Source organism: Callionymus lyra, chromosome 14 (assembly GCF_982586985.1).
Source record: "Callionymus lyra chromosome 14, fCalLyr1.hap1.1, whole genome shotgun sequence".
Lineage (NCBI taxonomy): Eukaryota > Metazoa > Chordata > Actinopteri > Syngnathiformes > Callionymidae > Callionymus > Callionymus lyra.
Genome location: NC_141831.1, coordinates 14,303,944 through 14,329,389, shown reverse-complemented (window position 1 = coordinate 14,329,389; position 25,446 = coordinate 14,303,944). Strand labels below are relative to the sequence as shown.

General features: G+C 36.8%; 1 protein-coding gene across 1 annotated transcript in view; it reads right to left on the bottom strand.

Moving 5' to 3' along the window:
* Positions 1 to 25,446, bottom strand: part of LOC148066071 (neuroligin-2-like) — an 84,473-nt gene that overhangs the window by 32,862 nt on the left and 26,165 nt on the right. The window contains exons 3-4 of the mRNA XM_087806656.1: positions 10,279 to 10,332; positions 1,580 to 1,729 (exon numbers count right to left, since the gene is read on the bottom strand). Coding sequence (XP_087662782.1) covers positions 1,580 to 1,729; positions 10,279 to 10,332 — 204 coding nt within the window. The remainder of the gene's footprint in view (positions 1 to 1,579; positions 1,730 to 10,278; positions 10,333 to 25,446) is intronic.

Sequence of the window (25,446 nt, the reverse complement as noted above, 5' to 3'; positions counted from 1 at the left end):
ATTACTCTGTAAGGCTCCATAGTATTACTCTGTGAGGCTCCATGGTATTACTCTGTGAGGCTTCATGGTATTACTCTATGAGGCTCCATGGTATTACTATATGAGGCTCCATGGTATTACTCTGCGAGGCTCCATAGTATTACTCTACAAGGTGCCGTACTCAGGGGCCTCACTGATATTCATTAATATCGCGCTTATTTTCCTTAAACACACTTGTTGAAATGTGTTTAAATGCTTCCCAATGTTTTGTGGGATAAAGCCATAGGTCCAAGGTGTCCTTGTCAGCATTCCCCCTCACTGTCAACAGCAGCCTGGATCATGTTACCCTCTGTTGGTACTTCCATGCGGCTCTTGGACGATGTCCTAAACTACTCCCGTTTCTCTGTTTATCATCATCCTGATTTGTTGAAACAGGCTCGATGCAATAAACAGGATCTGATTACCCAAACTGGCAACCGCACTGACTGACACACAGAGTTGGTGAGCAAACACCTCGGAAAAGATCATGGCGAATGCAAATACTTGAGTCTGCTAATTCCCAGCAGCGGGATACACATACACACAGAACGATTCCATCAGCAATGTTGCAAAGCTCTGGTGGAATGGACAAATGTGACAACCTGTAAACTCCAAATACACTCCATTATCAGTGTGTGGTACTGGTGCCAGTCAGTGGCAAGGTCACTGAGATATACACCTGCACTAAAACACCAGGAAAAAGAGATAATTCTTTTTTGTGTCTGTAGCATTTGACAAGCTCTGGAAAATACAAATGTATTCAAAAAGATGTTTACTGTTTATTAAAGTTTTGTGAATAACATAATGTATATTTATACATAATTTCTACAATATTATAACAGAAGTATCACAAAAAACACGGATAATAATGACAAATTATTGTTTTTTTGGTTTGTTTTTTTGACCAAATTAATTTCATTAAACAAATGTATGATTTCTAAAATCAAAAGAATAGTGAATGTTTGAATACAATTCATGCATCAGTCCAAACACGGCTTCATATATCTATTAAAGCAGGGATTCTATGTTGTCAATAATAATAATAGTTTCTAAAGTGCCTTTCAAAGCTCTCAAGGTCGCTATGTTATCTTGAATATTTATACTATTTTTTTTGTGTTGTTTACCTTACTCTTTTTTATGTACAAATGTAATATTATCAACTGTACAATAATGAACTAATCAAAGTTATTTTGATGGAAAGAAAATGAATACAAAAATCAAATAGCACTTGACCTGATTAAGCGTCTTGAATTGTCACAGGCTAAAATATCTTTGGAGAAAATCCAGAGAAAAATAAAGCGCCTGTAAAATACTTACTAATTGTCAAAACAACAGGAATTTAAATTTTAGTTGTTTTGTTGTACCCTGAAGGAGAAACCAACTAGAGGATTTACCCTGGGACACACTGACTAATAGGTATGTGAAGGTCTACATCCATGTGCTCTTGTAGATCATTGCAGACGTTAAAACAACCATTCGTGGGCCACCATGCTTTCCACACATGGTTGAGGACTCCTCTTGTCAAACAAAGTTAATGTTTGTGTGAAAGTGACACACTTACCCAGAACCCCGAGCCGATAGTTCATGGTGACGACGATGACATTTCCATAAGCTGCAAGGACGCTGCCGTCAAACATGTTTCCCGAGCCCTCCATGTAGGAGCCGCCGTGGATGAACAGCATCACCGGCTTCTTACGGCGATCACGAATATCTGAAATTAAAAAAAACAAAAAAAACATCAATTACAAAGGTTATGGGACATTTTGACCCATTTTTTCACTTGATAGTTTACCCAAAATTCTAATTTCCCAGTTTCTACTCTCTACAATGAAAGAGTGACTTAGATTGGTATGTTGGTTTAATTTGGATACTCCACTTTCCGAACATAAACTGTGTCAAATGTAATGGTTTACAGGATGCAATGGAAGAATGTTTTGCCCTACTCTGTGAAAGTGACAGGTTTCTCTGGGTACTCAAGAGCAAACTGGACGAGTGGTTGGAAAGATGGGTTACTAAGGGTTGCTAGAGATGAGGTATCTGGGAGGGTGGTTTCCCTGTGAGCCAATGATTTGCGAGGACTCTAATAGTGTGGTCTACTCCAGGTTCTCCTCCTCACATCATGTCTTAACAAGAAGGATCTGTCTCGCCTGCAGTTGATTCAGAACTCTGCAGTGAGAATTCTGAACTGCTCTAGTAGAAGAACTCACATTTCTCCGATCCTTAAAACTCTTCACTGGCTTCCAGTTTCTTTCAGGATCAACTTTAAAATTCTGGTTCTTACTTTCAGATCTATTCATGGTCAGGCTCCTCCTTTCATCAGTGATCTGATCCAGCCTTACACCCCAGCTCGGGCTCTGAGGTCTGTGGATCAGAATCTACTGATGGTTCCACGCACATGGTTCAGGACCAGAGGAGAGAAATCCTTGACTCCTTCAAGTAACATCTTAAGAAAATTTTATTTGTTCAGGCTTTTCCTTGATTTTCTGGAACTCCTGTTTTATCTTGAGCTTTAAAGTATATACTTTATTGAATATTGTTTTGATTGTTTAAGCGCTTTGTGACCCTGGTACGGAAAAGCGCTATACAAATAAAAATGACTTACTTACTTACTTACACAGCCCCATTAGCCAGTCTGGGATCAGAGTCCTGCTCATACTAATAATGATAGATCACTCATCGATAATGAATGGTAGTCCCTGCACGCCCTCCCTGGTGTGACTGAGCCACCGTTTGATCCCCCACGGTTCAGATACAGGACCATGAGGAACAACCACGCTGATCAGAGCCAGGACCAGCCCCAGGAAGTTGTACGAGACCCCCTAGTTGCGAGATTTTCCTGTCCATGTAGCATGAAATGCCTTCAGTATCTGCTACAAACAAGCTTGAAATATATAAGTATTTAATTTTTTTTGGAACTTTTATTAATGTCAGGGCTTCAATACAAGATGGACGTTACGGAGGAGCAGTTTGGAGTTTCTAGGTGGGTTTAGAAGTTTGCCACCATCTTATAGACGTATATTTTTGCCTGTAACTCCGAAAAGAAACGGTCTACTAATAGGAAATGAGTAAAAACTTGAAATGTGGGTGAACTATCCCTTTAAGTGGGAAATTGTGATGCTTCATAAAGGTTGAGCACCAGTGCTCATGTCATCACCACAGGGTTTATCCTGCATATAACGTCCTCTCTCTGACGTCAATACACCCCCCTAACCCTCCCCACCCCCCCCACCCCCCGTCCAGAGCGGGGATGGTACCTTCCGAAAACCCCTCTCTCTCTCTCTCTTTCTCCCTCTTTGCTTTGAGCAAATGGTGCATCCAGCTCCAATACCCTCTCTGTTATTGGTGTCTTTGTGCCCATCAGTGTGTTGCTATGGTTAACTCTGTCGGCTCTTTTTTTTTTTTCCGAAAACAAACCCCCCCCGCCCCCACATGACTGCGCCCGTGGTTCAGTCTGGACTGTCTGGTTAAGGCTGAAAACCCGGGCCAGTTTAGCCCAGTTAAGGCTCGGTGTCTGCCCAGTGCAGGCCCTGTGGATAATTTGTGTGAAAGCCAGACCAAGTGGAAACATAAATAACAGTCAGAGCATCTGTTTACTCTGACGAGCTTCGGCGCCACAGAGACGAGGGAGGAGCGGCGATAGCGGGGCGACGAAAGACAAGGAGAAAATAGGACAGTGTGAGGAGAGTAAAAAAAAAAGAGGGGTGGGGATGTGGAAAATGGATAAAAAAAAGAGATAACCCCTACTTTAACCAAAATTGGATGGAGGGAAAAAAAAAAATGAGTCATACACTGCAAGGTAATGAACACTCCAATTCACACAGGACACACACAAACATTGCACTTGCATAGGCAGCTGCGATGCTGAGTCGCTATGGAAACTGCCTCTCACTAATAGAACTGCACCAGCCATTCCATTGCACCGACTCAGTGAACGCCTGTTGCCTTGGTTACAAATTCCACTCACGTATTTGTACACCCCCCCCCTCACCCCTCCTGCATCACCACCTGAATCTCAGGTTGCACATGGACCGGGGCGGTGGTGTGTCACTCACCCATCGCACATACAAAACATGAAGATAGCGAGGATGGCTTCATAGGAGCAGATCTTCTAAAAATATATAAAGTTCGGTTTTTGCTCCCGACATGCGGCTCCCTTTTTTTTTTTTTTCTCCTCTTCTCATGTATTCTCAACCTCTGCTGATTTCCCAGAGGATATGTAAACAAGTTCAATTATCCCAGCTTTACCAGGGCAGTATAGAGGAGCGATGTGCGAGCCGGGCTGTCGTCATCCGCAAATTAAATCCTCAGAGGACACTAGTTAGACCGTGACACGTGCACGCGACAGTTTAATTGTCTTTTCTTTGTAAAAGTCAATTGATTACATACCTGATGCAAATGTAATTGTACGTCTACAGAACAGAAGCCCCTGTTAGTACATCTGCTCCTGCCGCAACTTTCCTCAAGCTTCTGGGAGGTTTTGACTCACAAATTTTGCCCTAAATTTGCCGCATCCTGTTTAAACTAGATTCTACTTAATTACCAAGAAAAAGTCACATTCGGCAACTACCGGCTCAACTGCTGTTGAGGGTTTTTCTTGATGCCACAAATAGCTGGAGATGCGTCGAAAAAACGAAAGATTCTACATGTGTATTTTAGCCGTTCGCTGTCAAAAGTAACCTCTGAAATATTAAGAGCTGCAGATAGGAAACGGGGGAAATGAGGATAAAAAAAAGTCCATGCATACCTACAATGACTTAATGGGAACTAGACAAAAGAGGGAACAGGTGGACTGACGAAATTCACTCTATCTCATCTTCGGTGTGACCTGAATATATATTTTTCCATTTAAAGGAACATTTGTGTAGTGCACACCCAAAGGAAAGTGCGGTCCGTGGGCCACATGCAGCACCAGTTACTTTAAGTTTGCGGTCCTCATGAGCCCAGAGAAACAACAGATAATGTAAAAATGTTTCTGACAGCTACAAATTATTTCATTTGACCCCTTTTTTTTTAACATTTAAGGTATTTTTTTATTTGCTCCATTAATGTTTAATGTTTGTCATGTTTGTTTAAAATTAAATATATAAAATTGATCCTTCATATACGTTTCTCGAATTTTTTTTGTTCAGAATATGTTATTAAATTGAATTTAAACCAACATTTTTTTTTTATTCATAAATATTTCTATTTTGGCCTTGGTTTGTTTTGGTATTTTATTTTATTTACTTTAGTCTCCCCATCATGTTAGAGGTTTTGTTTTTTCTTTGTCTAATTTATTTTGGCTTAATCGCCAATTATAACAGTCACAACAATTTTCATTTTACCTTGTTGAACTCCTAATATTAAGTGAATGTTTTTTCCGTAATTACATAAATGATATTATTACATAATTACATCATTAAATTACGTAATATTAAACATTAAATATGTCGAAATAGAGTGCTTCCATATATGTTTTGTTCCCAGTTATTGTATTATAAAAGGTCATTTTATTTCATTTACTCTCTTATCATAATAAAGATTTTTTTTTCTTCATCTTTATTTCATTTCAGCTCAACATCCCCTCACAATAGTTACAGACTCAGACTCATAATTGAAATTTGGTGGAAAATCTGAATGAATATGTTGAGGTGGTCTTTGTGGTACTTTCTATTCATGGGTAAATTGTCCAAGTTGATATTAAAATGACTAGAAGTGTAAAAATAAAAGGACCATTAAGGTATATGAAAGTTTAAGGGACAATTTAACAATCGACTATAGGTTCATTTTATGTAAACATACATTTTGTTTGGCCAATGACTGTTTAAAGCTGTTGGCCCCTTTTCTGATTGAGTTGTAAATCCTTGGACTGGATCCTTGGAGTATTAAATGTTTTGTGAGGTAATAGAAGTCAAATAAAATCGGTGATAAACAACATGATTAGTTGGGAATTAACGTATAATGTTCCTTTTAGAAATACATCAAATCATCTAGTGAAATGAAAGAAAAAACATTTGAATTGACATACACTTTGGTCAGTGGTCATAATGTTCTGGCTCACTTTACAGAGCCAGGGGAAATCTTCAATGGATGCTCATCATGGCACTGCATTATACATGATCCTTTTAATGACAAAGTTGCCTTCGCTTAGGAGCAATTCCGGAAATCTATCCGTGAGCACCAGTTTTCCCTTGCTATTCAAAATGCATATTGAAGCTGAGCCATGCAGAGAAGAAGCCATTTGTCAACACCATCCAGAAGCGAACCTGTCTCCTCTGGACCAAAAAAAAGAAGAAGAAGGTAATGGGCAAAAAACCTTTCTAGTGATGAAATAAATCACAGCGTAACATTATTCCATGAAATGATCGACTGTTTCCTGTTCCATAAAACGAGGGACCATCCGCGCTACGATCACTTGAAACACCTGACGTTAGAGGGTTGTGCCCGAGGTGTGTGTGTTATGTGTGCACATCTGGAAGGTTCCATCAATAGTGGAAAGTACATCCAGGTTTGACATCGACATCTGCTTCCCGCACAATGTCTCTTGCATGAAAGGGCCTTGTATATTTCCACTAGACCAAACTACGTTGCACATTACATCCATCACATCGTGGCTTTTTTACGGGAGGTAATTTAGGGTACTGAACTCTTGTCAGTCACCGATAGAAAAACAAAAACAGCGGTACAGCAGGTATCGCCTTTCAGGAACATTGCATCAATTTATTCAATGGCTTACCAGTCTGTACATTAGCTAGCAATGCTAACCTTTCAAGTTACTGTCACGAAAAAGCTACAATGTGCTACCATTGGAGGATAAATATATAGGTTTTTCATTTGTTAATGTCAAGTATCTTAGATGATACTTAGATGACTGTTGTGTCAAAGGAAACACATCAAATTCTTACGATATGGTGCTAATGAGTCTTGATGTCTTCTTATTATCCGACAGTGCTTGTTTGTTGTAAGGATATTTTTTCTCACCATAGCTTAGTACATTCAAAACTGTTAGGAAGCTACGGTAACAAAACATCCTTAAACAAATGGTGTTAGATGCTAGATGCTAATGAGTGTTTCTAAAAAAGCTACAATGAACCTCATCCATCCTTTTTATTATTTGCTACCACTGATCCCCAAACCTGATTTCAGTGGTGCGTCACACAATATTGTGGTATATAGTTTTTTTGCATACAGTATTTCACATTTAAACTGTACATCTATGATTTTATGTCTATTCTAACGTGTATTCAGTCAGTACTATTGTGTGTCTTGAATGGCCAAGGAACTCCTGTCTGGAGTCAAGTTACTTTGTACCGTGTGTTCTGAAAATGTAATGTATTCACCTATTGATTCTTTTCGCTATTACTATTATAAAGTAGTGTATAGGGTGTAGTGTTAAGACTTATTTTTTGGGATTTATTTCAAGCATCATGTCAACTAAACGTTCAGAGCCTTTGGCAACGACGCACCAGAGGGAAATGCTAACTCTAGCTCAAAAGGTTGAACTGCTGCACATGCTAAAGAAAGGGAAAAGCTACAAGGACATAAGGAGCCACTTCAAAATGAATTAATCTTAGGGCTGGTATATAAAAAAGGTAGGATAACGATTACACAGACGAGGGTGGGGAGGCAGCACGATCAGAGGAGCTGTAATATAATTCAATGCCTTGTAGGTTTTCCTAGAGTGTATAAACTGTGGGTGAATGTGGAAAATCTGAATTAAATTTTAGGTAAAATTTATAAAGACATACCATATTATTATGTTGGAGCACACTATGTATTTTTTACTCCGTATCACTCTACAGAGCGTGCCGAGCAGAATCCTTATAAGATTTTGTCAAGCAATTCAAGCTTAAATATGTCGAAGAGTAAATTTGCAATTCTTTTCATTGGCACATAATTATATTTCTTTACCCAAACAGACTCTTGTCATTCCCCTGATATACACACAAATCCGCAGACACGGACACACACTACTCTCTATTCGCCGTCTTACCTTCCAACGCCGACTGCCAACTTCCATCTTTGTCAACTCCATCGCTCCTCACTCGCCTACATTCTCTAATGGAAATCTGCATTGATTTTTTTTTTTCTCCACCGCTGACTCAGCACTTGATGTGTTTGCAGACAGATATATAGACATCCTATATCTCTGGATAATCATACCTTAATAATGAGATTTTAAGACCTCGTCTAGTTTGGGCGCTGGGGTGCAAAAAAACCAGACGAGAAGAATTAGGGAAAAAAGAGTCAGGCCTGACCTGTCCTCTCTCATAGTGTCAAGCTCCATTCAGTATCGACCAAAATGTCAAGATCTACCAGCCTCCGACTCCCCCACCCCCCTCGCCCTACATCTCTCTCACTCTCAGAGCGCTATACATGTCATTTCATCATGCACTTGTCTTCATTACCACTGTTTTCTCTCTCTCTCTGCCCTCCCCAGCTCCCTCCGTGCTCAGATTTCTTTTTTTTTTTACTTTTCTTTTATCTTGACGCCATCATTCTGCGCTCTCTCTCCCAGACGATCCCTCTTCCTGTTCTCTCTGTTAGGAAACCAAACAACTGGATTAGCAACATTTGTCTCAATCTACAGCGAACCAATTAGAGATCCAAGGAAGAGGGAAGTCGAAGCTCGAAATAAACAAGCTTAAAAATACAAACTCGTATTCATGAATGCATCGTGAGGAAAAACAACACTCGAATGGAAATAAAAAGTGCAGATTTGTGTTGGCGAGGATAGAAGTTATCGCACGACAATGTTGTTTGAATATTAGGCTTCTAGGTACATGATTTCTGGGGGGAGATCTAGCGGGCTCTATGGAAATTCAAACATGTCCGATTTAAGTCAACATACTAAGTGAAGCTGATTTCCAGAATTTCAGCCGCTTACGGCTATTGTAAAGGAGCGTAAAGGGAAAGAGTAGTAGGAACATTTAAAAAGGTCCAATTTCAATGGTTTTTAAATCACATTTTAACATTTTACAATTAGACGATTTAAGTAATTTCACATTCTTTCTGCAATTTTAAGACCAAAAATCTCCCCCTCCCCCTATCGCTTGATTTCTTTTTGCTATTTATATGTCTGTCTTTTCTCTTCTTTCTTCAGACCTTTATGTTTACTTCATGTATTGCATCTTGGGTCGGAGAGGACTACAATTTCATCCATGCTGGATGTCTTGCATACATGTATATTTGACAATAAAAGAACTTGAACATGAACTTGAACTTTACTAAAGCAAACTTATGCTGAATTACCTTGGCAACAACAAGCATTTCAGCTATATATGCGGTATATATTTTTGGAAACGAAATAAATATACAATAATGAAACTAGTATATTTATACTATTTTAAGATTATTAAGGATGAAACTTTAAATTTATAAAAGACTCAAATGTTATATTTGCAATCAATCAATAAGGAATTAAAAAACAAAAACAGGAAAACAAAATGAAAGTGGAAAATACAGAATAAAGTAAGTAAACAACACACAACACAATATAAAATACTAAAGAGCCCAAGCTGGGTTGTAAGGCTGGATCAGATCACTGATGTAAGGAGGAGCCTGACCATGAGTAGCTCTAAAAGTAAGTTTTTTAAAATGGATCCTGAAAGAAACTAGAAGCCAGTGAAGAGTTTTAAGGTCCGTTGAAATGTGAGTTCTCCTACTAGAGCCAGTCAGAATTCCCGCTGCAGAGTTTTGTATCAACTGCAGGTGAGACAGCTCCTTCTTGTTTAGAAACCAAAATAAACTGTTACAATTGTCCAAACGAAAAGACACAAATGCATGGATTATAAGCTCCAGATCATGTTGTTAAATCATTTTCCTTAGTTTAGAGATTTTTCTCAGTTGAAGGAAACAGTTTTGGTCAGTTTTCTCCAGTGTTGAACTAGAGACATGATTGCGTCTCTCAACCATACACTTATATATACAATATACCCTAATTGCTCCTGAGTTGCCAGGTCACAGCCTACTCCCATCATTTTGTGATTGTGTGTGTGAATGAGTGTGGAAAAAAAAACTGAAATAAATGCAAACGTATAGCCTATATATAAAGTAAAAGTTTGGATTTCAATTGAGAAAAAGTGTACAAATTGAAGACATTGATATGATAACATTGTGAAAACATTTTTTTTTTTAAATCTAACATTTCTTAATTTAACATATTATTTACAATGTTTAGAAATCCTTTTAGTACATGCTGATTAAACATTATTAAAGACAGTAATTCCATCAATAGGAGATAAAACAACATTTAAAAAACAAGCAACAACAATTAAATACCTTCATCCTTTGGCCTGTTCGAAGTAGATTCATCAGTCTTCTTAGTGAGTGGACCTAAAGAAGAGGGGAAAAAAAGGGATAATAATAATTAGAAGGGATTTTTGTTGTTGTTGTTGTTGTCATTATTTTGTGCGGCAGTACATGAAAAAACAATGTTAATGAGGATAACGCTAACACACGCACACGTGTCTGTCTTCATTAGATAAAGCTCAAAGTCATCCGTTTTAACGGCTCAGGATCAAGTCACGGCCGGCCTTGTAAATGACCCCAGAGGCCACTTCTTCTTCACCACTCACCCGGTCGGTCCGGACGTGTACGGAACAATCAATGGGAAGAAGCAATTCATCACTCGTTTGAGTCAGAAAATAGAAAGAGGTGCCAACCTAGTGTGTCCTGCTGACGATGCTGCAGGTGAGAAATAAATTACCTTGTTGAACCTGATACTTTACTGTTGCTATTACACTTTGCAGCGAGATTTTATTAAAATAATGCTTTTATTAGTTAATGAGGTAAAAAGTTATGGTAAAAAATGCATGTTTTAATTCCAATTTGTTTTAATAAAACAGTCATTATCCAGGACTACAGCAAGGCTAATACATAACTTGGTTTTTAAAAATGATTGAATATGTAAATACTTTGTATCTGATCTGTAAACAAACCCGTGAAATCTCATTTAAACTGTGATTGGCTTTAGCAGAATTTTCTTTCTCCTTGGCTGCACTAATTTAAAATTCAATCTAATTCAATTGCTGTAAGTTTATTACTGTAAGGAGTAGATAACGTCCCACCAAGAACTGGCAAGCAACGACCGACCATGTGTCGCGTTGGAGAGAAACATAGTGGAAGATCCTTCATTGTTGTCAATAACATTTCAATAGTGATAGCATCTGTCAATAGTGTTAGCGTCTAACAATAGTGATAGCATCTGTCAATAGTGATAGCATCTGTCAATAGTCTTAGCGTCTAACAATAGTCATAGCATCTGTCAATAGTGATAGCATCTGTCAATAGTGATAGCATCTGTCAATAGTGTTAGAGTCTAACAATAGTGATAGGATCTGTCAATAGTGTTAGCATCTGTCAATAGTGATAGCATCTGTCAATAGTGTTAGCGTCTAACAATAGTGTTGGTGCAGTATCTGTCAATAGTGTAAGCATCTGTCAATAACGTTAGCATCTGTCAAAAGTTTTAGCTTAGTATCTATCAATAGTGTTAGCATCTTTTAATAGTGTAAGCAAAGTATATGTCAATAGTGCTAGCATAGTATCTGTCAATAGTGTTAGCAAAGGATCTGCCAATAGTGCTAGCATCGTATCTATCAATAGTGTTAGCAAAGCATCTGTCAATAGTGCTAGCATAGTATCCGTCAATAGTATTAGCCAATAATTGGTCAACAGTGTTAGCATAGTTTATGTCAATAGTTTTAGCATCTTTTAATAGTGTAAGCAAAGTATATGTCAATAGTGCTAGAATAGTATCTGTCAATAGTGTTAGCAAAGCATCAGTCAATAGTGTTAGCAAATCATCTGTCCATAGTGCTAGCATAGTATCTGTCAATAGTGTTAGCAAAGCATCTGTCAATAGTGCTAGCATAGTACCTGTCAATACTGCTAGCATATTTTCTGTCAATAGTGCTAGTATAGTATCTGTCAATAGTGTTACCATAGCATCAGTCAATAGTGTTCGCAAATCATCTGTCAATAGTGCTAGCATAGTATCTGTCAATAGTGTTAGCAAAGCATCAATCAATAGTGCTAGCATAGTATCTGTCAATACTGCTAGCATAGTATCTATCAATAGTGTTAGCAAATCATCCGTCAATAGTGTTAGCATAGTATCTGTCAATAGTGTTGGAATAGAATCTGTCAACAGTGTTAGCATAGCATCTGTCAATACTGCTAGCATAGTATCTATCAATAGTGTTAGCAAATCATCCGTCAATAGTGTTAGCATAGTATCTGTCAATAGTGTTAGAATAGTATCTGTCAATAGTGTTAGAATAGCATCTGTCAATAGAGTTAGCAAATCATCTGACAATAGTGTGAGAATAGCATATTTCAATAGTGTTAGCATAGCATCTGTCAATAGTGTTAGAATAGTATCTGTCAATAGTGTTAGCACAGTATCTGTGTATAGTATTAGCACAGTATCTGTCAATAGTGTTAGAATAGCATCTGTCAATCGTGTTAGCATAGCATCTGTCAATAGTGTTAGAATAGAATCTGTCAATAGTGTTAGCACAGTATCTGTCAATAGTGTTAGAATAGCATCTGTCAATGACGTTAGAAAATCATCTGTCAATAGTGTGAGAATAGCATATGTCAACAGTCTTAGAATAGCATCTGTCAATAGAGTTAGCAAATCATCTGTCAACAGTGTTAGCATAGCATCTGTCAATAGTCTTAGAATAGCATCTGTCAATAGAGTTAGCAAATCATCTGTCAACAGTGTTAGCATAGCATCTGTCAATAGTGTTCGAATTGTATCTGTCAATAGTGTGAGAATAGTATCTGTCAATAGAGTTAGCAAATCATCTGTCAACAGTGTTAGCATAGCATCTGTCAATAGTTTTCGAATAGCATCTGTCAACAGTCTTAGAATAGCATCTGTCAATAGAGTTAGCAAATCATCTGTCAACAGTGTTAGCATAGCATCTGTCAATAGTGTTCGAATAGTATCTGTCAATAGTGTGAGAATAGTATCTGTCAATAGCGTTAGAATAGCATCCGATTATTCAAGTCCTTCTGATTGCTTCAAGTTTATAAATCCTCTCCGCTCACTTGTTTTGTCAGTCAATTCAAATCGTTGATATAAGCGAGCCTCCTCTTATTCATACAGTCAGCTAACAAACTGATGAACTGAACACCAAACACTGGAGATAATCCCAGCTGACAACAGGTCGGGGGCCGAGTGCACCCTGAACAGGTTGCCAGTCTGTCGCAGTGCCCGGAAAAAAAAAATAGACAAACAAACATCTAATTTCAAATGCATAGATATTTTCACATTCCAACGTTGACTCAACACCCGACCTGCTTATATACTTGTGGATCGCTGAGACCCAGTTTCTGCAGATGCCACGGAAAAAAAACACCCAAGAGGCTCAAAACTGCTTAATAAACGTCTTGAATCCTATACTTTTTAAGAAACGTCAAAAAGTCGTTTTTGATTTCGATGTCAATCCTGTCAATTAAATAACACTTACTTTCTCAAATAAAACAAGATGTTATTTTTATAGATAACAGTACATAAGCTAAAAACAAACACTATATCGTCAAAAAACTGTTAGCCTTTTTTTATTTCAGTTGGTAAAAGCAATATTAGCGAGTGGATAACCAAGCTAACTGACATTTTAAACCCTTTAATACTTATTTTTAAAACCTTTTCTTAATATTTTAAAGATTTGGTTGTTAATCCTGCAAATATCTTAAGAACCACATACTTTTTTCAATTTTAATTCAAGATTTAGAATAAACAAATACTATTTAAAGAAAGAAAAATGAAATCTTATCAACAAGTAATTGCTCTCTTTAATGTTAAATGTCTTTAATTGCTCTCTCTCTATATATATAACATAACATTAATAAAAGAAAGTAAGTAAGTAAGTAATATTTATTTATATAGCGCTTTTCCAGACGAGGTTCACAACACCTTATTTAATAGTAATTCCTTTTTGCTTGTTTTAAGCAAAAGGTTAATCATATTTTGTATCTTAGCTGGTTGCTAACAAAGCTAGCTGCAGTGATGTGAAATGTTTTACCTCGGATGTTAGTATTGTATCTCAAATTATCAAAAATGATGTTGATTACGAATACAACAATGAATTAATTAAATAAATAAAATAAAATCTTATTAAAAAGCTATTTCTTTTCGTTTTTTCGCAAAAAGATAATCTTATTGTGTATCTTAGCTGGTGGCTAACAAAGCTTGCTGAAGTGATGTGAAATGTTCTACCCAGGATGTTAATTCTGTAAATCTCAAATTATCAAAAATAATGTTGATTCCAAATATAACAATAAATAAATATATGTTAGAAGAAAAATGAAATTAAAATATAATTCCTTTTTGTATGTTTTTCCTAAAATGATCATCTTATTTTGTATTTTAGCTGGTGGCTAAAAAAGCTAGCTGCAGTGATGTGAAATATTCTACCTCGGATGTTAATCCTGTAAATATTAAATTATCAAAAAGGATGTTAATTCCAAATATAACAATAAATTAATTAAAGAAATGAAAAAATCTTATTAAAAGCAATTTATTTATTTTTTTTTCACAAAAAGATCATCTTATTTTATTTATTATTTATTATTTATTATTTATTATTTATTATTTATTATTTATTATTTATTATTTATTATTATTTTATTTTATTAAAGAAATGTGTTACCTCGGATGTTAATCCTGTAAATTTCAAATTATCAAAAAGGATGTTAATTCCAAATATAACAATAAATTAAGTAATAATAATAATAATAAAAAATCTTATTAAAATAATTTAACAATTTAGTTTAGTTTTTTCGCAAAAAGATCATCTTAGTTTGTATCTTAACTGGTGGCTAACAAAGCTAGCTGCAGTGATGTGAAATCTTCTACCCCGGATGTTAATCCTGTAAATATCAAATAATCAAAAAGGATGTTAATTCCAAAAATAACAATAAATTAATTAAAGAAATGAAAAAATCTTATTAAAAGGAATTTGTTTTTGTTTTTTGGCAAAAAGATCATCTTATTTTGTATCTTAGCAGGTGGCTAACAAAGCTAGCTGCAGTGAGATGAACAACCGAGTTACATTTTTTTAATTGAATTTAAAAGATTTGGACATCAATCCTGTAAGAGTCAAATTAAAAAAACAAACTTACATACTAAAAACAACATACTTTCTAAATTCAAAATTGTAAATGATTATTCTCTGTACTTTTTTTTTCTGACGACATAATAACCCCTTCGACCAGAAAGCGAATGTTGAATATTCCAAGCGAACTCACGAGCAGCATGTGCCTGACCTGAAACGTGAGGGCACTCCAGTATGGCCCGTGGAAATTTACACGGCTGGCGGTGCCTTGTGACAGGATCCTGCTCAGCAAGGTCAGAGCGTGAGGGGTGGCCCCCCCACATTAAGCTTTAATAGTAACACCAGTTAAATGCTCCATAGGGCCGAGCCAATAACACGCATTTATCACAGTGACCAACCCAACACTTGTAAAGCCCCGCATGTCTCACACGATAAGGTCCCTAAGAACTCCCTCCTGTAACATTCACGATACACTTGAAATAAAGAGCTGTCATGTGCTCGGGCGATTTTATCCTTTTTTTTTCATGCTCTGCTGAGAAGCCTTTTTTTTTCTCTCTCTTCTGGAAAATCAAAGACAAATGACAAACGGACTCTTCTCGCACTTTTCTGGACGGATGTGCTCGGGCGTTAAAATGCTGCGTTTTCTCCCCCCAGTCCGTCCGTCCGTCCATACCAATATGGTTTCCTGATATAAAATGTTTATCTCCCCTGTAAATGGGGGAGAGGATCAATGCTGAATGGATTCCTTGCATCCTCGCGTTAAAAAAAAAAAAAACGTGGTGCGGATCCACAGAGTGCTTCCTGTTATGGGGGGCGGTTGATTCTGGGTTCGGTGGTAGCACGGAGCAGACAGGTAGGCCGGTAATGGATAGAAAGGCACATTAGTCCACCGTCTTGTCAGCACTTTACCTCTACTTAGCGCCACTTTAAAATCCGAGCCTCCCCGCCTAATACAGACGGCTCCTATTTCATTCATTTTAGGCCTAATAAAGAGCTAAAATATAAGCGAGGGACAGCTTTGTTCCCTCGAAATCGTCACGCTTTGCAAAAAGCTCCGCGTCGACACTCGGTAGACGTATAAAACAAAATGAGACGAAATGTAATTGTTAGTGAGACATGCCTGGTTCCATCCTCAGGTGAGCCACTAAGGTAGAAACGTAGCTGGCCATTTAAAAAACATGTTTTTTTTTTTTTTCGTCCAGTTTTCAACCCGAAATAGAAGATTTGGTTTGATTGACGGCCATTGGATGTTGCCATGACTACAGTTTATTACAATTATCGAGTTTTATCTTTTTTATTAAGGTTAATTAGAAACGTTCAGAACCTATTTATATTCATTTTATCTTGATAAATACACAATATAATATAACACAGTGGAAATGTTCAACTATTTCCAGGTCCAAGGCCGAGCAATAATTGTATAATAAACCATCAAAACAGCAAAAACAAGTTTAAACTAAATTTTTATCAGTGTTCATTTCTGTTATAAGAGGCTAAATAAGCCTTTAAATAAATTCTAAAAAACAAAAATAAGTTGCAAGAACTCTGCTCTTTCATCACAAGACGCTTTTTTTTCATAACAAAAATCTTTAAATAAATAAAGCTATTGTGAGCCACATGAAATGACTTTGTTGGCCTCATTTTGACACATATGGCTAAAATAAATCAAAGGTAACTTTCATGTAAATACTGCCAGATTGATATCAGTGTTTGTCGTCTGGCAAAACCTCATGGATTTCACCTTTTTTTTTAAATCTTTGTAATGACAATATTACAAAAATTAGTGAATTTGTTGTATTGATTTAATCGTGTTTTATAATTTTATTTGAAATGAGCCCATTGGCAGAGGCATGCTCTGTTTTGGTGCTTTTTCTAATTTCTAAAATAAAAAAAAGTCAATTAATGAATAGATAAATTAAAGAAAGTAAGGTAAGGTAAGGTAAAACTTTATTGATTGAAATTGTTTTAAAGTAAAACAAAGAAATAAAAACAAGCAGTTAACATAAGAATTATATAGGTAGTTTTTTTAAATTCTGTAATTGGTATTTTAGTTTCATTTTTGAATATCTGATGATGATACTTTTATTATTATTTTATCGTTAATTGGAACTTTTTCACTGACACAGGACTAAAATATGTTTTTTTCAAAAGCTTTTTAAGTTACAAATACATTATACGGTTTTAAAAATATTTGACATATTTTATTTTTAACTATTAGTTTAAGGTTAAATCTACTATTTGTAAGTCAGACTATAGCAATAAAAGGAAAGAAAGGGATATTTTAGCTTTTAATTTTTATTTAACCAGCGACAATACAGTCAACACGCGTGGCCCTTAAAAATTAGGATTATATTTGAGGCTAATTGGTGTGAATGAGACTGAAAAGTCATCAAATAGTTTGAGAATGTATTTTTAAATTAATGAATAAAAAATATAAAACATGTATTTTAGGCTCCTTTGTTCTTAGTTGCAAGAAAAGCATCAAAGTAAACATCAAAGTCGGTTTATAATTAATTTTTTTAAGGCACATTTACCTCAAACTGACAACAGCAGCCAAAGGGCTCCAACTCCAATGAAAAAAATAGATAAATACTGTATATTAAAAATAACTTTCGTAACGATTGTGCAACTACTGGACGCAACAAACGAGTGGTCAGTGAAATGCATGGTCCAGCAGAGACCGTCTCCGTCTCGTGTCCTCCAAGCGCTGCTTGACCTGATGTAGCTCCATCTCCAAGTCAGCACAGTTTCCCTTCGGTTCACTGAGCCCGTGTCCGGAGCGCAAGCTGCCTTCCGTCCCTCTCCATTTCCTGGGCGCAGTTAACGGGATGAAGCTGCAGTATGTCATGTCCGTGGTGTCCTGTCGGCTTGACAAGGTGTCAGACACAGCAGCGAACCCCTCACGCCCACCAGCTCCTAGCACAACCGCCCCCCCCCAAACCCCCCCGAACTCTCCATCTCCCCACGGTGCCCCCCGGTGCTATACTGTCCCCGGCTCTTGAAATATGGTTTTTAATAAAGAGCGCGGTAAATGGCTGCTCTAGCGGCAATAAAAATGAGGAATCTGAGGCCGTCGGTGGAATGGTGTCTTGAGGAAATGTAAGTTCAGCCGCAGAACGGGTGGGAAGACGGCCGGCGAGAGGCGACACGGTCAATCCACGGGAACATTGACTTTACTTTCATTATGAATCTTGTTTGAACGAGACTTATCGCGCCGATCGAGTGCACAACCGTGTTGTCTTTTTTTCTAAAGCCTGGACAGGTATACTTGTAAATTGGTGTATTCTCGGGATGGGTCGATGAGACTTTGTGAAACCATTTTTTAGTGGATCACTGTATCATGATTCAGTGTCTTTAATTTAAAGGCTAATTTAAAAGGCTACTAAATGGCACTCTAAAGTCTGTAAATGATACAAAGTTAAATTAGTAGATCGGAACATCAGTGAACAGAGAAGCAGATGTAGTGCACGAATGCTCCTCCCATGATGCAACACTAATAGACTCAGGGACTCATTCATTCCTCGTGCAATTAGCTTGTTTAATTCTGAATTTGTCGGCAGGAATGGATTCCTATAATATCTGTTCTTTATACTTGTACTTAGTCATCCTTTGCACTTTGTTCTTGTTGTTTGTTTTTTTATGAAACTTGCTGTACCTTCAATTGTCTACTGTGAACCGGAAACTCAATTTCCCGAAAGAGATTTCACGAGGGATTAATAAAGTCAATCTATTTATCTAGATCAAATATTATAAAGCAGAGAGTGCCATCAAGTGGCCCTTTAAAACTAAAACGTATCATGATACAGTGTCAATTTTGATAGGACACTAGATGGCCCTTTTAGTTCAAAAAGTATGCCAGGTTTCATTAAATGTGTACATAAAAGTCAAAGATAAATAAAGATTAACATTGTGATACAGTATCTTCACTACATTGTTTCATGAGGCTTCATCAACCCATCACTAGCGTATCCCAGACACTGAAAAAGTTTACGAAACAAAAAGAAACTGAGGTGGGTATACAGTGAAGTGGCCAATTCACAATTGAGGGGGTGGGAGGGGGTATAATTAGGATTGCAAGTGTATGATGGTGCAAAACATCCAGCATGAGAGGGAATGTGCTTAGTAGTGCCAGATGACACAATTCATTTGTGGTACAATGTCTTTGTGTCCTATGATCGTGTGTTGTGTCCTCGACCCAACTATACTCATCAGAACTGACTTGATTATTACAAGATACAAATCCTCTCCAAAATTTGTCTTTTTTGGACACTTGTCTATAACCTAAAAATGAATGGATAACTACTGAAAATTAAACATGAAATTTTGATTTGGGTGAACTATCTCTTTAAGGAATATGGATTAAAAGGATACATGTAATGCATTATTTCTACATAGTTACGAAAATTAAAAATTATGATTTTTAATTGATTGAGTCTTAAATAGTGCTTTTTAAAATTGAATTGACCAATTTTCAAATATCTCAAATGACTGTTTCCATCTACAAGTCACCTTTTTCAAATTCTCTTTTTCTGTTGAGATGTTTATTGGTTTGGTATGATACTTTTGTTTTTGGATTAACTACAGCACCTGATGTTTTATTAATAGTTTATTTATTTTTTTAAAAACACATGTACAGTATATTAACCCATTCTGTTGGAAACTAGAGGTTGGGACACAAATAAAGTACAATATTAAAAGTCTGTTAAAAACAATAAATGAGTTTTTGGTTGGATTTTGGTTAGATCCCGAGCTCTCTCCAGCACCTCCATGGACTCTCCTACACTCTCCTCTTTTTTTCCTCACTATAATTTCCCTCACTCCTCTCCTTATACATCTGTCTACCCCCCCCATCCTTCCTCCCAGCCGGTCAAAGCAGCAGGCCGCCAACAATGAGTCTGGTTCCGCTCGAGGTTTCTGCCTTCTAAAAGGAAGTTTTTCCTCGCCATAGCTCACTGTACAGCTCACTGTACAGTGTTTCGCTTCTTGCTCTTTGTTGAATTGCTGGGATCTATTTTCCCTTAATCAACTATAGTCTTATTTCAACTGTATTGTGTCTTGAGATAACTTTGTTATGATAAGACACTTTAAATAAAATTGAATTGAAATTGAATTGAATTGAATTGAATTGAAATTGAATCGAATCGAATTGAATTGAATTGAATTGAATTGAATTGAAATTGAATTAATGAATAATTAGATTGATTTATTATATTTCAATTAATCTCCTAATTATAAGTAATCTTAATTCTGGTTAGCGAAAGGGTTGCCGGTTCCCTTCTAGTTTGAGGCATTTAGCTAAAAGTGCAAGTTTTCTTCATGCTTGCATTGGACTGCTAGTACTTCGGTTCCTCCGACAATCCAAAAACATACTCTAAATTATAAGAAGGAGACTTGAAAATCTCTTTACAAACCCTTTAAAATCCATCACAAGTTTAAAAAAAAAAAGAAGGAAATTCCAGTACAAAACACGTTTCACATAGTGTCAGCACTTGATTCTATTGACTGACTCGATTGATTTTAATCTTCAAATATACAATTGGATTCTCCCGGTTCTTATATTATTTACTGGTTGGAAATATGGGCCTCCACTCCAGAGCCGGTACTTCATCCCACACTGACTGATAATTAAAAAAGTGCTGGCCAGAAGTGCTGAACGTGCTGGATAGAGAATTTACCTTCTGCCTTTTTCATGAATCACGGCTTCAGATTAGTCGAGTATCTTTATGGAAATGGCTGTGAATCTTGTAGATCATAAAGGGAACATTGAAAATGTAGAAGGGGGGGATTTGAAACATTTTTTAATAAGGCACAGTTGAGACACCGAATTTACCTCCAACGACACACAAAGACTTTTGAAGGGATTCTGAAGGACAAAAGAGTGAAGAATGCATTATGTCTTCTCTTAGATTTCACGACCACTTTGCTCTCCCCGAGTCTATTTCTCCTTCAAACAAGATAAAACAGATCCTTTGGGACAGCTCCCGCCTGGTGTACCCACTGACCCCTGACAATAAGTGACAGATTCTGACAAGCTGACAAGGCTACATGTAAAAACTGCCTCACTCATTTGCACTTTCTCTCCTGAGGAGACGAACACTCCCACGTTCACGCGACGACACGAGCACGAAGGCCGACTCTACGTTGATAGAAGGTATCACTCAATACAGCTATCCATGTAATTATTTGCCATTTCACATTTCAGCGTCACGCCGGGGAAACTTGCAGGTTCTAGGTTGAGTCTCAGGTGAGCCCATTACTGAACTTTCATCCAACATTCCAACACCAGACTGCTACTACAATCGCTACTTTGACTTTGATCTTCTATCCTCCATCTGCCCATTTCGCCTTAAGCGCCGGATCATTAATGGGAAAGAGAGTTTTGCATTATTGTGATCTCCATTATTTGCCTAATTTCACCCCATGGGGCCCAACGCAAGGTTGAAATTCACAAGATGTTGGGATTGTGTTTTTTTGCACCTTGTTGCAAAGCTAATAATAGGCACGTTAATTACTATTTACTTGCGACCTTGATAAAACCAGAAACAAATGAAGAAAGAAGACTTCAATAGGAAACGATAAAACAATAAACAATAAAAAGTTGTTTTTGTAATCTTTAACAACTGCTTACTCCATTACCTTAATGCTTAAGGTGAGAGGAAAGGTTACACCCGAAAGTATCAACCTCTGGCTGTGTTTGGACTTTGGAAGGAAACTGGAGTGCCCGGAGTAGCCCATGTGATAACCACTTTGTATTACCATTTCTGTATTACCAATGACTTAGATAAGTTGATCAAAGGTCTAGTAAGTCATACGTTTCGCTGACTTTGGTCGGAAATTATGTGAAAAATGTTAAAAATGTAGAGCTTTTTGCTCACGCTAAAAAAACATATACAAAGTGATTCATTGAGACGGGATGCAACTGTTTTACAAATATATTCTGTGCCCCATTAAGTATTTTTGTAAAATATAATTTGCAATTTGGGGCACTGACGAGCAAATTTTGGTTCTCCTAGAGGAACAAAAAGGGTTTCCTAATATATCTTTTTGGAGAAATTAAGTCTCATTATGAATACAATCATACAACAAAGTCATTTTGTGTTACATTATAGTGTTATTGTCCAGAGAACCAGGTAGTAAGATTGACTTCATTAACTCCTTTTTTTTTCATTGATACCAGCTCTTAAATTAACTCTTGAGATATTTTAATTCCTATTGTTGTATTTGTCCTAAGAGCGGTATCGGCCGTTATATAAAAAATAAACTAAATTGTTGCCATACAATGGCATTCGATAAGCATTGGTAATAATGATGAAATAATACTATAAATATCAAGTATTTTTGTTAAGAAACCTTTAACCCTTTAAGGTTAAGGTGACCCGGTGGCCCTAAAGAAAATGTGTTTTTGGTATCGCTTGCGCACTTAGGATGAGAGGAAAGGTTACACCCGAAACAGCTGGTATCAACCTCTGGCTGTGTTTGGACTTTGGAAGGAAACTGGAGTGCCCGGAGTAGCCCATGTGATAACCACTTTGTATTACCATTTCTGTATTACCAATGACTTAGATAAGTTGATCAAAGGTCTAGTAAGTCATATGTTTGGCTGACTTTGGTCGGAAATTATACAAAAATGTTGAAAATGTAGAGCTTTTTGCTCACGCTAAAAAAACATATACAAAGTGATTCATTGAGACGGGATGCAACTGTTTTACAAATATATTCTGTGCCCCATTAAGTATTTTTGTAAAATATAATTTGCAATTTGGGGCACTGACGAGCAAATTTTGGTTCTCCTAGAGGAAAAAAAAAGGGTTTCCTAATATATCTTTTTGGAGAAATTAAGTCTCTGCATGAATACAATCATACAACAAAGTCATTTTGTGTTACATTATAGTGTTATTGTCCAGAGAACCACGTAGTAAGATTGACTTCATTAAGTCCTTTTTTTTCATTGATACCAGCTCTTAAATTAACTCTTGAGATATTGTAATTCCTATTGTTGTATTTGTCCTAAGAGCGGTATCGGCCGTTATATAAAAAATAAACTAAATTGTTGCCATACAATGGCATTCGATAAGCATTGGTAATAATGATGAAATAATACTATAAATATCAAGTATTTTTGTTAAGAAACCTTTAACCCTTTAAGGTTAAGGTGACCCGGTGGCCCTAAAGAAAATGTGTTTTTGGTATCGCTTGTGCACTTAAGATGAGAGGAAAGGTTACACCCGAAACAGCTGGTATCAACCTCTGGCTGTGTTTGGACTTTGGAAGGAAACTGTAGTGCCCGGAGTAGCCCATGTGATAACCACTTTGTATTACCATTTCTGTATTACCAATGACTTAGATAAGTTGATCAAAGGTCTAGGAAGTCATACGTTTTTCTGACTTTGGTCGGAAATTATGTGAATAATGTTTAGCTTGAAAATGTAGAGCTTTTTGCTCATGCTAAAAAAACATATACAAAGTGATTTATTGAGACGGGATGCAACTGTTTTACAAATATATTCTGTGCCCCATTAAGTATTTTTGTAAAATATAATTTGCAATTTGGGGCACTGATGAGCAAATTTTGGTTCTCCTAGAGGAAAAAAAAGGTATCCTAATATATCTTTTTTGAGAAATTAAGTCTCTGCATGAATACAAGTCATTTTGTGTTACATTATAGTGTTATTGTCCAGAGCACCAGGTAGTAAGATTGATTTCATTATCTCCTTTTTTTTATCTTTGATACCAGCTCTTAAATTAACTCTTGAGATATTGTAATTCTTATTGTTGTATTTTTCCTAACAGTGGTATCAGCCGTTATACAAAAAGGAAAATATTTTCGCCATGCAATGGAACTCCATAAGCATTGGATTATTGTTGAAATAATCCTCTAAATATCAGGTATTTTTGTTAAGAAACTTTTAACCCTTTAAGGTGACCCGGTGGCCCTAAATTAAATGTGTTTTTGGTATTGCTTGCGCACTGTATATGTATTTCTGTTAGCCAGGGAGGTCGTTCACCTTGACCCAGAGACAACACAAGGGATGCCACAAACACATTTGCTTTAGGGCCACTGGGTCACCTTGTGCCAGAGGCAACACAAGGGTTAATATGATACCGATGTATAGATTTCACGCTCCCTTAACTCCGAAGCCTCACCCGTCTAAAGTCGTCCAACTCAAAGATAAAACTCTTTAGATTGCACCGTGATATGGGTTTCCCAGTTCTCCGAGTCATTAAGTTCACTTGATGTTTTAATGTTTATCTAGTCAGCAAAGGTTGGAGTCGACCTCATCACTTTCTTTTTCCAAGCTATGAAAGAGCAGTGAAGAGCAAACATCTTAACTCTCAAATCTGAAATTGGATTTGGGTGATGGGGCTTGTGTGGCGTTGTCGGTGCATCGGGCGAATTCCTGTGCGATGACTAATGAAACTGGCACAGTAAAGGATGACACCCAGACCATCAAGGCGATAGGTTTTGACGGATGAATGAAGGAGACCGAGTTAAAATCGCCACATAAAGCACAGTTAGTTTGCATAGTGAAACGTAAATACATTTACAAAGGGATTATGTTTCATACAGCTGTTTGTACCAGTCCGTGAGATATCTGTTATTGAAATGATAACGTATTAAATGTCTGTTTTATCGTTTGTTACTACCGGAAAGTTGTTTTTTTTAGGAAAGACCAGATTTTCTCTGAAGTAAAATTAGCCTGTGAATCAAGATGCTTTTTTCGGTCAAGCTTACCACGAAAATATACTAGTAAACAAGCGGAAATTAATATTTAAAACGAGTACTTTATATGAATATTTAAAATGAGTACTTAATATGGGACCATCATTTTGCAGAGAAGAAATAATCCACTTTTTTCGGTTTGGACCCATTTCTCATGCACTTTACGTTTGTTTTTTTGGCTGGCCATACTATTTTTTTTCTGCATATTTTAATCTGAAAATAATGTCGATATTAAACCAGTCCGCAGTATAAAAAGGTTTTTTTATACAGCTTGTTTTTTCTCAATACTTTGATTGGGGAATTAAATCGGGGACATTAACTTTTTGGCATTTTCTTATCCCTGGAGCTTATCTTAGACACATGGGGTAAGAAAAGGGAGGCATGCTTAATAGCTGCCCGGCCTATTGCAGAGTACACATAAAGTATTTAAACCATTTCATTTCATCAATTCATCCTACATCTGTTTTGCATTGGGGGAGGAAATCGGAGTGTTTGGAGGATACCCAAGTAATAACCTCATTTTCCTAATCCTCAGAGAGATAAAGAAATACATAAAAGACAACATTTATGTTCTGAAGAGTAGTTTTAAAATGGTGTCCTATTTTTAGAACCCCTTCCAATAGAGTATCCGTAAATTATACAGGAGAAAGTACCATC